At 41.5% G+C, this 14,700-nt stretch overlaps 1 protein-coding gene across 1 annotated transcript; it reads left to right on the top strand.

Moving 5' to 3' along the window:
* Window positions 1-1,569: 1,569 nt before the first annotated feature.
* On the top strand, window positions 1,570-13,576 carry LOC140074863 (tripartite motif-containing protein 55-like). The gene is made up of 9 exons (XM_072120119.1): window positions 1,570-2,087; window positions 3,443-3,529; window positions 4,592-4,825; window positions 6,246-6,268; window positions 6,491-6,627; window positions 7,077-7,162; window positions 7,945-8,052; window positions 10,090-10,468; window positions 11,278-13,576. The coding sequence occupies exons 1-9, from the start codon at window positions 1,659-1,661 to the stop codon at window positions 11,427-11,429; spliced, it is 1,635 nt and encodes a 544-aa protein (XP_071976220.1). The 5' UTR covers window positions 1,570-1,658; the 3' UTR covers window positions 11,430-13,576.
* Window positions 13,577-14,700: the final 1,124 nt, after the last annotated feature.

Below are 14,700 nucleotides of genomic sequence, written 5' to 3'. Positions count from 1 at the left end.
AAAAATGTAATGAAAAGTGATCAAACTGTCGCACAGTCCTCAAAATGGTAGCAATGAAAACGTCAGCTCATTTCACAAAAATTTACACCTCACACAGCTCCGTGCGCCAAAGTATGAAAAAGTTATTAGCGTCAGAAGATGGAAAAATGTTTTTCCCCGTTTCGTACATGTCAAGGAGATATTAATTGTGAATGTATAAGATTGGTTTAACTATAGGGTAATTACAAACTTTGTTTAAATATTTGGCATCTATTGAAGCGTCCAGGCCTCTTTTACGACATCCTGGAGCTTTAACAGCCTGATAACCTCTGAACTGAAGACTGGTCTGTTCAGACCCCAAAGGACATTTGGTCTCCCTACCCCCCCTCTTCTGCATCAGGATTTGGAAACAAAAGACTGTTTAAATATTCCTGGACTCTCCCCCCTCATTAACACTTTGCCCAATCGTGAATGACCCTCTGGACTAATTAATGAATGGGAGGATCTGAAATCTGAACCAAACTGAGAAGTTATAAAACAATATGAAATCCAAGAATTGGTGTTCACATTTTGGGGGCTGCTTGACAAGCTGAGTGTGTCCCTTATTTCTCCCACCTCCAGGGATCAGGATTTACTTTAAGTTGTAAGTTTCTGTTATTTTTCTCCCTTTTTATTTTATAACTGTTTGCCGTGTTGTGTGTCATTTTATTTTGTAATTCTTTTGTTTTTAATATCTTTTTATGCACTGATCAACTTTTTGTAATTAAAGCTTTTCACTTTAATTTTGGTCCCTGTATGCTCTGCGAACTCATAGCCTTGTGAAGTGTGGTTAACTGTGTGACTGCTGGAGTGCTGAGTGTGACAAGGTGACTGCTTGAGAGCAAGAATTGATGTAGAGTGGGATACTTATTGGTCCCAGTATAAATGCAATAAGTGGTGGCAGCGGGTCTGGTTCTGGTGCTGGAGCTGTATGAGGTGTGATTTAGGCTCAATTTGTGTCCTGAGTGAAAGGTGAGCGCAAGTTTGAGTAGGCTAAATTAACCCGTACAGTTGCACCCCACGTCACGTGACGAGCCGGCGGCGTCCTCGCCGTGACAGTACACATTCGTTTAATTTTTGAAAATGTATTAAAACGCAATAAAACCTGTATAAATTTGTATAAATTTGGCATCACTGCGATCGTACCGAACCAAAGAATAAAGTAGAGGTGTTATTTGGAGCGCAGAGTGAAAGTCGGAAAAACGGAGCCCTCAAAAACGTGACACACATGCAGTGGTTTTTTTTTTTCAATATTTCCACATTTAAAATTTTTTTTCCTGCTTCCCAGTACATGGTATGTTATAATAAATAACATCACAGGAAAGTAAAATTTGTTACGCAGCTCCAGCTCTGTACACGTAAAAATGAAAAAGTTATGGATTTTTGAAGGTGGAGGGCGAGAAATGAGCGAAAAAAAACCCTGCGTCCTTAAGGGGTTAAAAACTATAGCGGCACAAGCGAAAATTTGGGGGGGAGCAACTTCACGCAGGACTCCCAGGAGGCTTAGCGCCGCAAACCGAGCTGACCCCGCCCCTTTGTTTACTAACAGCATCTTCCCTTTTATAAACCACGTGTTAGGGGAGTGGCCCACGTGGTGTTAGTGACAGGAAGAAGGGTGATCTCCGCTCCCAGTATCAGTGATGGAGGCCAGCCTGACGTGCGCCGTGTGCCTAGGAGTCTTCCGGGACCCGGTGACGCTCCCCTACTGCTCGCATAACTTCTGTAAGGACTGCGTGCTGGAGTGCGCCACACCGGATCGCTGGACGATGCTTCAGCCCGGGAGCTGCAAGTCCAGCACCGTGGTCTGTCCGCTCTGCCGTAAAGTGAGCATCCTGCCCGGCGGACATGGTGGGCTGGTCATCAACACGACTCTGGCCGAGGTGGTGAAGCTGTTACCGCAGAGCGGCGGGGACCCCCCGGGGCCACCATGTGCGGAGCACCCGGACTACACGCTGCAGCTCTTCTGTAAGAACTGCGAGCAGGCGTGCTGCGGCCGCTGTGTATCCCTCCGCCACCAGGGCAGCTTCCACAACGTCAACCTGCTGGACGTGGTCTTCCAGGAGGAGAAGGTGAGGGAGGGTCTGTGGGGTCCACGCCCCGTGTCCTCAGCTGTTCTTTCCATCATCTACCTATGTGTTCTATGAAAACCTGAAGGTGTGAACACAGCCCAAGGCGAGGTGCTGCCATGCGCACTGACTATGTGTTGTAGATTTAAAGGCATTGTCCCATATTAAGGGTTTTTATTTATAGAAGCATGCACTGGCAGTGACATATTCTTGCTGAGCACTGGTAGTGACCGGCTGCACTGGAGAAGGTGACTGTGTGCTCTTTGGTGGATTTATTACCCCCTGAGACGTAAACATAGAACCCCTAATCCCGGACAAGCCCTTAATGTTAATTTACCTGTGTACAGGGCCAGCTACAGGTTTTAAGAGGCCCCTGGGCGGCAGTGCCTCAGTGGGCCCCTTTGCAGGTACTCCTGTGGCAGAGTTAACAATTCAGAAACTAAATCGGTCCCCTGTTCCCTAGTTTATCTTACCAAACAGCCCTGCCATGGTCAGGGCATTCTTAAAGTCATTTAACAGGGCCAACCTAAACATTTGTGCCCCTCCCCTTCTGTCACCACGCCATGCGCCCATTGCCGTCTATGAGGGACGTATATCGGCTGTATATACGTCCCCCCCATTCTTTCATTTGAATGTAGCCTTAGAAAAAATGGTAAATTCTAATCGCTCCTCTTTCCCTAGAACTGGTCTAAAACTAATTACACGTTTGATTTTTACTGTTTAAGTTATCGCCTCATTCCAAAATGCCCAATCTATCAAAATATAAAAACGGTCATTGCCGGTGGTGAACCACATAACGTAAAATGGCACCCAGATGTCTGAAACGCAACTTTTCCACAATGAAAATTTCCCAAAAAATGTGCTGCGCAGCTCTGTACACTGAATTATGAAAGTTATTATAGTCAATACACATTTTTTAGATTTTTGAAAATGTATTAAAACATAATAAAACCTATATAAATTTAGTATCACTGATACATTTGGAATTTTTTTCCCAGTACATGGCATGGAATAATAAATAACGTCACTGAAGTAAAATTTGTTAGGCAGAAAATAAGCCCTAATGCAGCTCTGTACACCAAAAGAAATGAAAAAAGTATAGCTTTTTGAAGGTGGGGAGCAAAAGATGATGATAAAATTCTGCATTGCAAAGGTGTTAAATTGCTGCTCACTCCTCAGCTCTCAGTCCCCATCTTTGTGCTCCTGTACAGCTCCTCCCTCCCCTACTGATGTCAGCTCACCAGGCCATGAGCTCAGTCTCTGTGTGAGTGAAAGCAGGAATACATTTTACAGGAGCACAAGGGTGGGGGCTGAGGAGTGAGTAGCACAGGCAAGTCTCATGTGGTTTTTGTTTTAAGCTTTTGTTTTATAGCCGTTTAAAGACCCTGCGTGAAATGCATAAAAGACTTGCAAAAGAAATATCTGATGAAGATAAAAATACTGAGGTGAGTTACTTGATGCTGACTGAGTACGCCCTGTATCTGGTCCCACTTGCTTTGCTTTTCTTCTAAGACCTGGCACTTTTCCTCTCCTCTCCAGTGTCTTGCAGTCTTCTCTGCTTTTCCCCTTGTAATTGCTCCATTTTCACCCTCTTGCTGTTATGACGCCATCTGAGATTTTTATATACTCGAAAGAGGGAGAGTCAGCTCACCTGGAAGCCATGTAGGGATGCCTGGCGTGTTGAATCGCAGACAACTCGGTTCCAAGTCCACAGCATGGAGATACACATTGAGTCCAGCTTCAGACAACAGTTCAGGATGGATTATAAAACAGAGAAATTTAATCTTTTTTTAAATTTTCATGAAAAAAGGATGAACACGTGGTAAACACAGTGTTCTCCACGTGTTCATCCGATTTTTAAAGAATTTTTTAAAGTCTGAGATTTTTTTGTTTTTTTTTTTAATTTGGTTTGTTTTTTTTCTGCTTAACCCTTAAAGTGGAACACTCAGTGGTAAGTGGAACCCTTTATCTGTATGAGGGTTTTCCTTATATAAATATTAAACCTTTCGCAGCCATACAAATTCCATTGACTTAAGGGTGTATGGAGAGCTAAGCCCTCCACATATGGGGCTGTATTTTACAACAAATTTCTGCCTCTTACTAGGGTAAGTACAAAATACTGATATTGTACTTGCCCCAGTAAGGTTTGTAGTCCCGCACATTGATTTTACTACACATTGAAAGGTGAAAAGAAATCCCATCAAAAAATGCTACAGCTGCATTTTTTTTTTTTTTTTTGCTAATCTGAGTGGATAATCCTAGATAATCGTGAGAACAAAACTGGTTTCCATGAGCAACCGCTGTACATAAAATTAAAGCTGAGATTTGATTGGTTGCCATAAGCAATTAGAATTGAGTTGCCCTCAGACTGTTGTGAAAAACCTGAGGCTAACCTTATATTTGGCATATTATATAAAGCCTCATCCATGTATTACATTGCGATAAGGTACTATACTAGATATAGGACAAAATTATACTTATTTATGACTAATTTGTATTTCATTCAGACAATTCTAAAAGCAAATGAAGACACAGTTATATCCATCTTTGATGAAGTACAGAAAGCTTTAGATGTGAAGAAGAAACAACTTTTGGACATTGTGAAACAGCAGCAAAGTGCATCTATAAAGCGAAGTGAGGTGCGGAAAGTAGCAAAGGCTCATCACAAAGCTACAGTCGAGGGTCTCTTAAAGACTTGTGAAACCATCATGGAGGAGAATGAACCAAGAAGTTTCCTCCAGGTAATATATGGTTTGTTCTGTCCCTCTGATTTTAGGATCATGGGAGCTTATTAAGCTTTGTTAACTCTCAGTTGATCGTTGCAGCCTTGGGGTAAAGTGCAGTAACTTACAGCATCCAGAAAGCTTCCTCAGGGATTGCAGAGAGGTCTGTCTATAACCGAGTGTTTAGATGCAGACTGTCTTCAATCGCCTTCAAAAAGAATAGGACTCCTTTTCACAATTAAAGGGTTTCTCAGCCGAAAAATAAGTTCGGCTTATGAAAAGGTCCTGATGCTAAAATGAGAAAAATTTAGCTTTTATTCAGTAAAATTGAATAAAATACACAAAACTCCCACATATTTGGTATTGCTGCGTCCGTGACAATCTGCATAATAAAACTGAATCGTTATTCGAATTCGCAAAGTGAACTGTGTTAAAATTTAAAAAAAAAACCCAAAAAGCGTCCTAGAAGCCAAAATAGGCTGCGTCCTGAAGGGTTTAATTGATCGCAAGAATGCTGGAAGCCAAAGCTATGATAATGCAGGTATATGGCAGGAAAATGTGCACAGTAAAGCAGAGATACAGGCCTAGTATTCTTCCTAATGCCTCCATAAAGGCACTTGACGGGAGGGATTCCCTGCCTCTCCAGGGACAGGAAACAACTTGGGACTCCCACAATCTTTTCTTTGATGTTATGGCCTAAAAAGAATGATTGGTGAGGGAACATATACAGCCCAAATGTATTACAGAACAGTAACTTGGATTGGATAACACAGATGGAACAATCGGTGCGGGGGCCCTGATCACAAGAGCTTGCTTGTTGCTCTTCTAGAATCATACACTTGTATCTCGCTTGTATACAGGTGGTCCCCTACTTAAGGACATGTGACATACAGATGGCCCTTTCTGCCCACTGTGAACTCTGCTGAAGATCTCTGGATGCCTTACTATAGTCCCAGACTACAATGATCAGCTGTAAGGTGTCTGTAATGAAGATTTATTGATAATCCTTGGGCCAATTACAGCAAAAAATTTTGAAATTGTCGAAATGTCACTGGAACAAAAAAATTTTTTGTCCGGATCTACAATTTTAAAATATACATTTTCGACTTACTAACAAACTGGGGCGTGGAGTAGCCGCGCTGTGTAGCCTTGTGCCCGGCTACTCCATGCCCCAGTAGCCGCATAACTAAATTTACATATTAGTTCAATAAAGCTTACCATAAGTTAGCGGGGACGTGAGGATTAGCTCTAAAAAGAGCTATCCTCACGTCCCTTACATCCACCTACCACCCGATCTACTTTTATAGGTAGATTCGTGGTGGTAGGTTCTCTTTAAGTACAAACCTATGGAACATATCTTGTATGTAAACCGTGGACTGCGTGTATGTGTATTTTATGACCTGGTCCTCAATATCTATCCTTTCCTTTGCATTTCCAGGTGGCTTGTGGCCTAAATAAAAGGTGTGTATTGTAGCAGCCCCTGTGTCCAGGAGTGTAGTGCTGCCTTTGCTAGCTCTGGTAATGTGTACAGTTTGCTGTTCTTTCCTGTCCCAATGTTTATCTTGTACTGGGGAAGTAATATATAATCTTCTGCACATGAATGGGGTTACTCAGCAGGCCAGTACTTATTAGTGGTCCACATTTGCACTTTTATTGGGACTTATATTTTGTTCCCTGTTGCAGGATGAAATCCAACCTTGAACTTATGGAGTTCTCTACGGATAACAATGACTTTGTGCTGAAGCTGGATCCTGAATGTGTAGATGCACAACCCGTACTCGATGCTGTTTCCGCGCTGAAATTCACAAGCGGCTCCAAGGGTTAGCAGATCTTATGGCTGTTTCTTGTCATTATTTATAGCAGTATTTATCAGTTTCTACTTTTGATGTTTGTAAAAGGTTTTGCACAATGTTAAGAGTTTACCAGTTTAATAAATGTTTCCTGAGTTAATGACTTCTCTCTTCTCGGCTTATTACCTCTTTCTCTTGGGAAGGGGGGGGGGGGGCTTCAAGGAATCTTTCATTTGTAAAACTGATTCAAAAGTCAGAAGCAGCAGCAGCTATATATTGGCAGACCATAGAAGTCCATAAGAGCGAGGGCAGTTATAGTGACACCTCACAAGCTGTTGTTGAAATGGAATTGCTAAGAATTCTTGGGGCGGAAACCCTCTGTTATCTTACAAATAAGTAGAATTTTCTAAATCTATAACCTACCAATACGCACTTGTAGTTGAAGCTGGAACAATTAAAGATTTTCTTTTATCTTATAGATGTGAGTAAACCAGTTGGAAGCTTCTTCTTTAAATCTATATCCAGAACATGGAATCGTGGAATACCAACTAATGAGAAGTACTGCGTAAGTGGCAGAAAACTTGCTCTCCTCGTAGGGTTTGCGCAGGCTTGGTCTCCTGCCTGATCTGATCTCAGATGAGAAAAGTCTAGTTACCGTATTTTTCGGACTATAGTCTGGTGCGCCTTTATATGTGAACAATACTACAGACAAGATGTACTGTACATTTAACAGTGTTTAAGAGCTCCACCCCCAGCAATATCCTGCTACTGCCCATACTGTACACAGGGTCCCTGGCTCCTGCAGTGCCCTGGCATCACAACCAACATTGTGCCCATCCTGCCCTCCCCTAGCACAGAGAGACCTGAGATGCCATAGTGCCGACCACAAGGCAATCCTCAGCAGCCTTAAGCAATCCCCCATGCCTGCCTGCCCTGTAACAGAGGAAAGAGAAGGAGCCACGGGGAACCCCACAGGAATAACATCTGCCTGAGGGAAAGAGAAGGGACAGAGGGAGGCAGCTTAACCCCTGCTGCATCACCCTTGCTACATTGACCCCCAGCAGCCCATACCTCTGAGATCGGAGCTCTGTGACATGCTGGAGACAAGTTTCCTGGGAACTGCAGCTGCGTTGAACTGTGCAAAGGTCTGCGCCTTATAATCCGGTGCGCCTTGTATATGAACCTAGATGTCTTAGCAGGCATTTATTGATGGTGCGCCTTATAGTCCGAAAAATACGGTAATTTGGTGTTCTTATTGCTTATAATGGGAAGTAGAACAGGCCTGTTCTAACCATTTAATGTGAAGATTACCATCTGCAGTACAGTCCTGTCTATTTGTCTTTCCAGCCTGTTCAGGACCAAGAACTGCTTTATCTCCAAGGTCAAATGCAAAAAATGTCTATTCGCTTTGTGTGCATAACAAAGATGCCTGTGTATCAGCACTTGAGCCATGAGGTAACATGCCACTGAGGCACTCTATTGTTCAGTAGGTTTTATAGTAATTTTAACTTTTCAAAAACCTTATACATTAGGGTTAATTTACACATCTCCCAATAAAAGAAGTTACGGTCCAGCCAAACATTTCCAACTTCACATTTCTATATTCAATATTTCACCATTGGTAGTTCCTAGACGGACATAGGTAGCTTCTACGCATTTCGAGCGGAGCCCCCCGCTCTTAATCATGACAAACATATACTGACATTCTGACAATGCACATCTTAAAACTCCCACTCTGTTAGCATCACTTCTGGTATAGTTCACACTGTGTATTCATTGTTCTGCCATATACAAATATAATTAATAATGGCATTGCATGTTGCATACAGCGTTTAGGAGAAGCACAGTCCCGCGACGGTGTCGCTCCGGAATTAATGTCGGGATGTAGCTTGGCCCTCGACGGAGAACGATCTCGTTGCGGGGTGGTGCCGGTCCAAAAACGAGCTAAAACAAGATGCATTACAATTAAAAACCTACAGTAGTGTCTGTTATATACAACAGAAATGCTATCTGAAAGAATTGATGATAGCAATCATATCATGGATAGCATTATGCTTAAATATAAACATAAAGATTGGCAGCAAGAATACCCCTGAAAAAAGTTATTAGCGATTTCTGCAGTAATGGTACATAATTTCCTTCATGTTTAAGCCAAACGGGGAGCGTGTATTTAGGTTGAAAATCCAGAAGGCTTCACAATTGCTCAAAATATCACTTATATTGCCTCCTCTTAAGGGTTTGCATATTTTTTCAATGACCTAGTTACTTAAGCTGTCAGTGTTGGCCCTGTGAACGTTCAATAAGCTGCGTCCCTCAGGATGTGAAATATTATACAGATGTTTGTAAAAAGGAATTTTGAATTTCCTCGTGGTTTGGCCAACATACATGAGGTTGCAGGAGGAGCATTTAATGATATATATATTATATTATGTGAGTTACAATTCATGAAACCTCTTATTTGAAATTCACAGTTTCCCTCACTGTTGGTGAAGAATTTCTTTTTGTTTTCAACAAATTTACAGGTGGTACAGCTCAGAGCTGCACATTTGAAAAATCCCTGTGTGTTTAACCATGTTGATGTATCACGTGTTCTGGACTCAAATAAGGAGGGTGACAACATGTTGCCTAATGTTTTACCTTTTCGGGACACAATTGTGTCCCTGTGATAAGATCTTATCCAGAGTAGGGTCTGTTCTCAGTAAGGGAATATGTTTTTGGATGATCTTAGAAATTTGTGTGAATTGAGGACAGTATTGAAATACTGCTGTCGGTAAAACTTTTTGGTCCAGTCTCTAGCTTGTCATGTGATACACTCCTGATGCATTGGTGGTATAGATCATAAAGGGCACTTTATCACTGCTTCTAGAAGCCGTGGAATAATCGCAAGTTCTTGCGCAGTGCAAAAATTTGAGACTATAATGCAATTACGCCACACTGTGGGTGAGTAGAGTGGCACAGCAGCCGGCTGCGCACCTTTTGAAGCTTTGGCGGCAGCCACACCTCCTTTTTGCATCAAGATTGTGTCTGCTAGGTCACAGGGGGGCATGGACATTATCATATGTTGGCGCACAATTTTTCTCTATGGGGGAAATTTAAGTCACAATGGGGTCTATGAAGAGCAGACAAGAGGCTGAACAAAAGGCAAGTCAATGTCTCCCACACGCTACACTTCTTAAATGAACATTGGGGTAAGTTGGGTAAGCAGTGCAGAAAGGGAAACTGTTTTTTCCTGGAGTATAACTGTTATGTTTACCTGCATGTACCCACTTCTGATTACGACAGTGAGTGTCACATTCTTACCCCAGAATGAGACCACTGTGTCTTTGACACAAAACAAATGTGCAAATTTATCACTACACCCAAAATTGTTTTAGAAAAGTTCCCAAAAAAACCTCACTTGTACTTTTTAAAATGGTTATATTTGTTTAGTTGAGGAATGTACATACAGCAGGAGGATATGCAACACATAATGATCTTGTATTTCTTTGGTAGGAACTGCGTCTGAAATATTATGAGCCTTCTGTTGTACAACCAAGAGAAGGTGTTTCTTCTCCAGAAAGACCAAGACCATTTGTTTTCAACAACGTCAACAATTTCAACTTCAAGATGTCAACTTCCAGATGTCTGACCACTAGATCACCTTCTGACATTACCATGGGAAAAACTGCAAAACTCTGCAATGCTATAAGCAATAAATCTTTGCTTCCAAATTGTTTGGAGAAATCTGCAATTTCCACAATAAAGAAGTCTGGTAGAAATGAGAAACCTTGTAAAAAGCTGAAGTCTGCGGCATGCTTGCTCAAGTTTGGATCCGTTTTGAGTCTATCTGCTGTGACTGACAGATCGGCTAATGTATTTGGTAATACAGAAGGTATGGCTCTTGGCTGCCTGATCAACCTCCTCTCTACCCAAATGACCAAATAAATTTGAGAATTGTGGTGATTTTATCAATTTAACAAACTTTGCTTATACACTATGACAGAAATGTTTAAATCTTGATTAAAATAACCATTTATTAATATATGAACAACTTGCAATTGCCAAACTTCAAATTTAGATCATATTACTATTTAAAGGGGTTCTCCTGCTTTATGCAGAGGGTGGGGGGTTGGATCTACCTTCCTTTGGCTCTCATGGTGTGGTCCTCAAGTCCAGTGTTTACACCACTTGATAGAGGTAACTGGAGGCCTCCCACTGGATACAGGAATCCCAGGACAAATGGAGACATTGATCCATGTACATAAGTAGAGGTCCTCTAGTCCAGAGGGATGCATTTATTTACAAGTGTAAAACTTTTTGGGGGTACATTCACACAGCCGTATGGCCGCCCGTCTGCTGCTTGGCGGGCATACCGCTGTGCACTGGAGAAGAGTAGGAGGTGATAAACTCCCCCCCCCCTTCAAGAAGAAAAGTGAGGTCACTGCCACACATACGGGAAAGATATAGCATGCACATCTTTTACCTGTGTATGGCGCGGAACGGCACCGTATCGCTGCCATTGCCATCCATAGGGATGTATATTCCCCCCCCCCCCCAAACAGCCGTCTGAATGCACATTTAAACCAACTTGTTACTGATGGAACCAATTATTGTTGCTGAAGAATTGCTTGGTCAGATCTGTCTTGTCATTTTTATCTCCATTATTTTATCTCCTTCTGATAATGTGTTTTTTGTTTCTAGAGGACATGTTGGTCAGTTCTGCCTCCTCCTCAGAAGAATTTGAAGATGCAACAAGTAATATAGAAGCGGATGTGGAGGAGTCCCGTGAAGGGAGCAGCAGTCGTAATACAGATGGGGGTGAATCATCATCTTTCCAAAAGAACCAACTTTAGGGGTTCTGGATGTGCTAGGATGTATTAAGCGGTACTTCCAGTTTTGTGTAGGTTATACTAATAAGATCACTAGAAACCATGTTGTCCTGTACGTCAATGGACATGGCCAGCTTAGGAACAAGCTAAGCACAGCTGGAGGCACTCCTCTACAAATCTTCTTTCACAGCAGGATCAATACAGGATCTAAGCAATTTGATGCCCATGTTATGCATCCTGGACACATTTAGTTGGGGGTCTTTACTCTGCAAACTTCAATAGCCTAAAAGTATGGAAGGAATGCTGGTCACCAGTTTTCTCTGTCCAACATTATCCTGACTTCCACTGTTAATGGGCGAGTCTCTTACTTTTCAGCACTACTTTACTGTCTCCATTGACCACTGTCCAGTGTGGACCATCCCCTTCATTGTATTCTTAAAAAGGTTGAAGCGTGTGGCTGTGTCTGGTATAAATGCTCCATGCTTAGCCTTAGACTGCATGGATGAGAGCATTGTTGGAATGATCTTTCCATCTATTTGGTGGGTTCCAGAGGAGTGAGACCACCACCAAATACATACATCAATAACCTATTTGTGTTTTTTTGGGGTTTTTTTCCCACACAATCGCGTTAACTGCACCTACTGCTTTAAATGGAGTTTGTACATCAGGAAGTCATTTACTTGTATAAAGTGCAAATATGGTTTTGGCCAAGAGGATGACCTTCCCTAACCTGGCTTTAGAAGGGTCGTGTTCATTGCTGTAATTAAGCCTCTTTACCAGCATCATTACAAATTATTAGACTTTGCTTTGTGTATACATTATGCTTTTAGATTACGTTAGCAGCATTATATGTTCTGCGGTAAATGCCAGTAACCACAACCTAATCCAAGGAAGTATATACCTTGTGCAAGTTTATTTTCTACTGGCTTCCCCTGTAGTTGCGCTATAAAAGGCTCTCAAAGCCCACATTTAGGTAGTGTGCCTCTTGGTGAAAAATCGTTGATTGCTGGGCGTGCCTCTGAGATGGGGTGCAACATTTCAGGGAGGCAGAATGGTTCCACTTTATTTCTTCTTGATCCTTCTATAATGTTTTGCTTTAGTCTAGCATTTGTTGGTCAGATGATTGTTTGGTAACATCCTAAATAAATATTTAATGGGGCCACAACTGATAAATGAAATACTGATATCCTGCAGCAGACTGAATTTTTTGCCGAGAGTCACATATAGAAGTATGCACACCAAAAAATGTTGTAATATTCAGTCCAGCTGCACAATGTTCATGTACCATAAATCTCTACATAAATAAAACTAAGAACAGAGGCCATTTCATAGACCTTTACTGCTTTAGTGATTCCTGATTGTATAGGAGTTATATATTCTTTGTAGGAAAAGGGTTAAGCAAATCTAATAAACCTTTCCATATTCATTTCGGGATGTGTTCTTAAAGGAAATTTACCACCAGGATCAAGAATTTTAAACCAATCACACTTTCTTGCTGGTGTGTGTCCCCTCTGGCAGGATCTGCTCTTATTTTAGCTCCTTATGGCCTTGTTTTTACAAAAAAAGCTCTACCAATTATTCAGATGAAACTGCGGTTTCCAGACTCAAGTTAACAGATATGGAGTCTAGAGCCCCTCTGCCTCATTTTACATAATTTTTAAATCCTTTTTGTAAAAACGAGTCAACAAGGAGCTAAAATAACAGCAGATGCTGCCAGAGGGGGCACATGTTAGCATGTAAGTGTGATTGGTTTATAGTCCTTCATCCTGGTGGTAGATGTCCTTTTAAAGGAAGCCTCTCATTCTGTAGATCAACTGGGTGTGTGGATTTAAAATAGTGGCATTGATTATTGCCTGATTGACACCTGTCCAGATTTTGGAATATGTTACTCAAAGTGCACCAGCACTACGTATAACTAATTACTAACTAAACTAATTGAAATAGCAATGGGCAAGCAAAAAGAGCCAACATGGCTAGACAACTGGTCTGCACATCTTATACAGCTGGCCATGTAAGATCCTGATATTTCGGAGGGTTTTTCTCCATGGTTGTCTGGAACAGCATTGCTAACAATTGCATTATGCTTTTTTTTTTTTTTTGTAACATTTTTGTACATGTTATCTATGTATATAATCATATTTGTAACTGTAAGCACAATATACCATATATTAAATATTAAACATTTGTAGTTTCACTTTGTTTCAGTAATGAATCAAATGTGTCTGCTTTGGAAGCTGGGATGTGTCTAGAATGACTGATAGGATACAATTGGTATGTTGTTGGTGTGATGTTGGGATTTATCCCCTATATGGGGGTGGTCTGGTTATAAACTGAGGTGTGACTGGTAGAACTATATCCACTTCTAAAGTGCCTGTATCTATTGCATGAATTTAGAAAACCATCAAGTACAGAAGTTCCTTTACCCTTCGCTTCACAATCTAAATACAAATTAACCTATAAGTGTGTTTTGGTTTGTGAGAAGACGCTTAGACAAGCACTTGGAGAACATACAAACCCTGTACAGAAATTGCTTGTTGTATTTGACCCCAGTGTAACAAGGCTGTGTAGCAGTCCTATATGTGGACATAGGATATTTATACTTTGGTGAAAGGCTTTCGGTTCTGAAAATGCTTATTAGTTTAGTTTTTTTCCCAACACATCCATCCATCTAACCTTTTACAGCTGATGCCACAATAGGTCACATTGCACCAATCTATACTCTAGTGCCACTCCCATTCTGTGGCCATTTTGTATCTCCAGCGCATGTTAAAGAAAATCTAACGTGTCTTGTCATGCTCTCCGGTGGTGCAATTATAATTCATAATAAACTTATTGGTCAGAGGGATAAGCTGCTGGGTCTTCCTTGTATAGATACAAATTCAGCCCAGACACAGATGTGTGCAACATCCTGGATTATGTTTGGATCATGCGTAAAGGTGCTGTCCACATTTAGAAAATGATTGTATAACTTACACAAACCGTATGAATTTTCTAGTCTTTCTGTATAAATTCCGCACAGTGTTCTACATCTCTGCTGTCATTCTATAGAAATAGTTTGTTTACTTCCTGTGGTTATAAATCTGTCCCTGGTCATGTGATGATGCACAGGTGCATGAGCCGTCATCCCACAGCTCTGATTATGGCTCGTGCACCTGTGTCACATCCTTTTGACCATGGCTAGATTTGTATGCAAATGGCAAATGCCCTGATGGGCTCCAGGAACACGTATGGTGCCTGGAGCCCCTCAGCCTCTTTTGCATATAGTCCTTCATCCTGGTGGTAGATGACCTTTAAT

The sequence above is a fragment of the Engystomops pustulosus genome, chromosome 1, assembly GCF_040894005.1.
Source record: "Engystomops pustulosus chromosome 1, aEngPut4.maternal, whole genome shotgun sequence".
NCBI classification, from domain to species: Eukaryota; Metazoa; Chordata; class Amphibia; order Anura; family Leptodactylidae; genus Engystomops; species Engystomops pustulosus.
This window is presented reverse-complemented; position numbering and strand designations above follow the sequence as displayed.

Bases quoted from the DNA above. Each gene is read 5' to 3' on its own strand.
- LOC140074863 (XM_072120119.1), top strand. From the start codon at position 1,659: ATGGAGGCCAGCCTGACGTGCGCCGTGTGCCTAGGAGTCTTCCGGGAC. The intron at 4,826-6,245 runs GTAATATATGGT...TTGCATTTCCAG, and splicing joins AACCAAGAAGTTTCCTCCAG to GTGGCTTGTGGCCTAAATAA. The intron at 6,269-6,490 runs GTGTGTATTGTA...TCCCTGTTGCAG, and splicing joins GCTTGTGGCCTAAATAAAAG to GATGAAATCCAACCTTGAAC.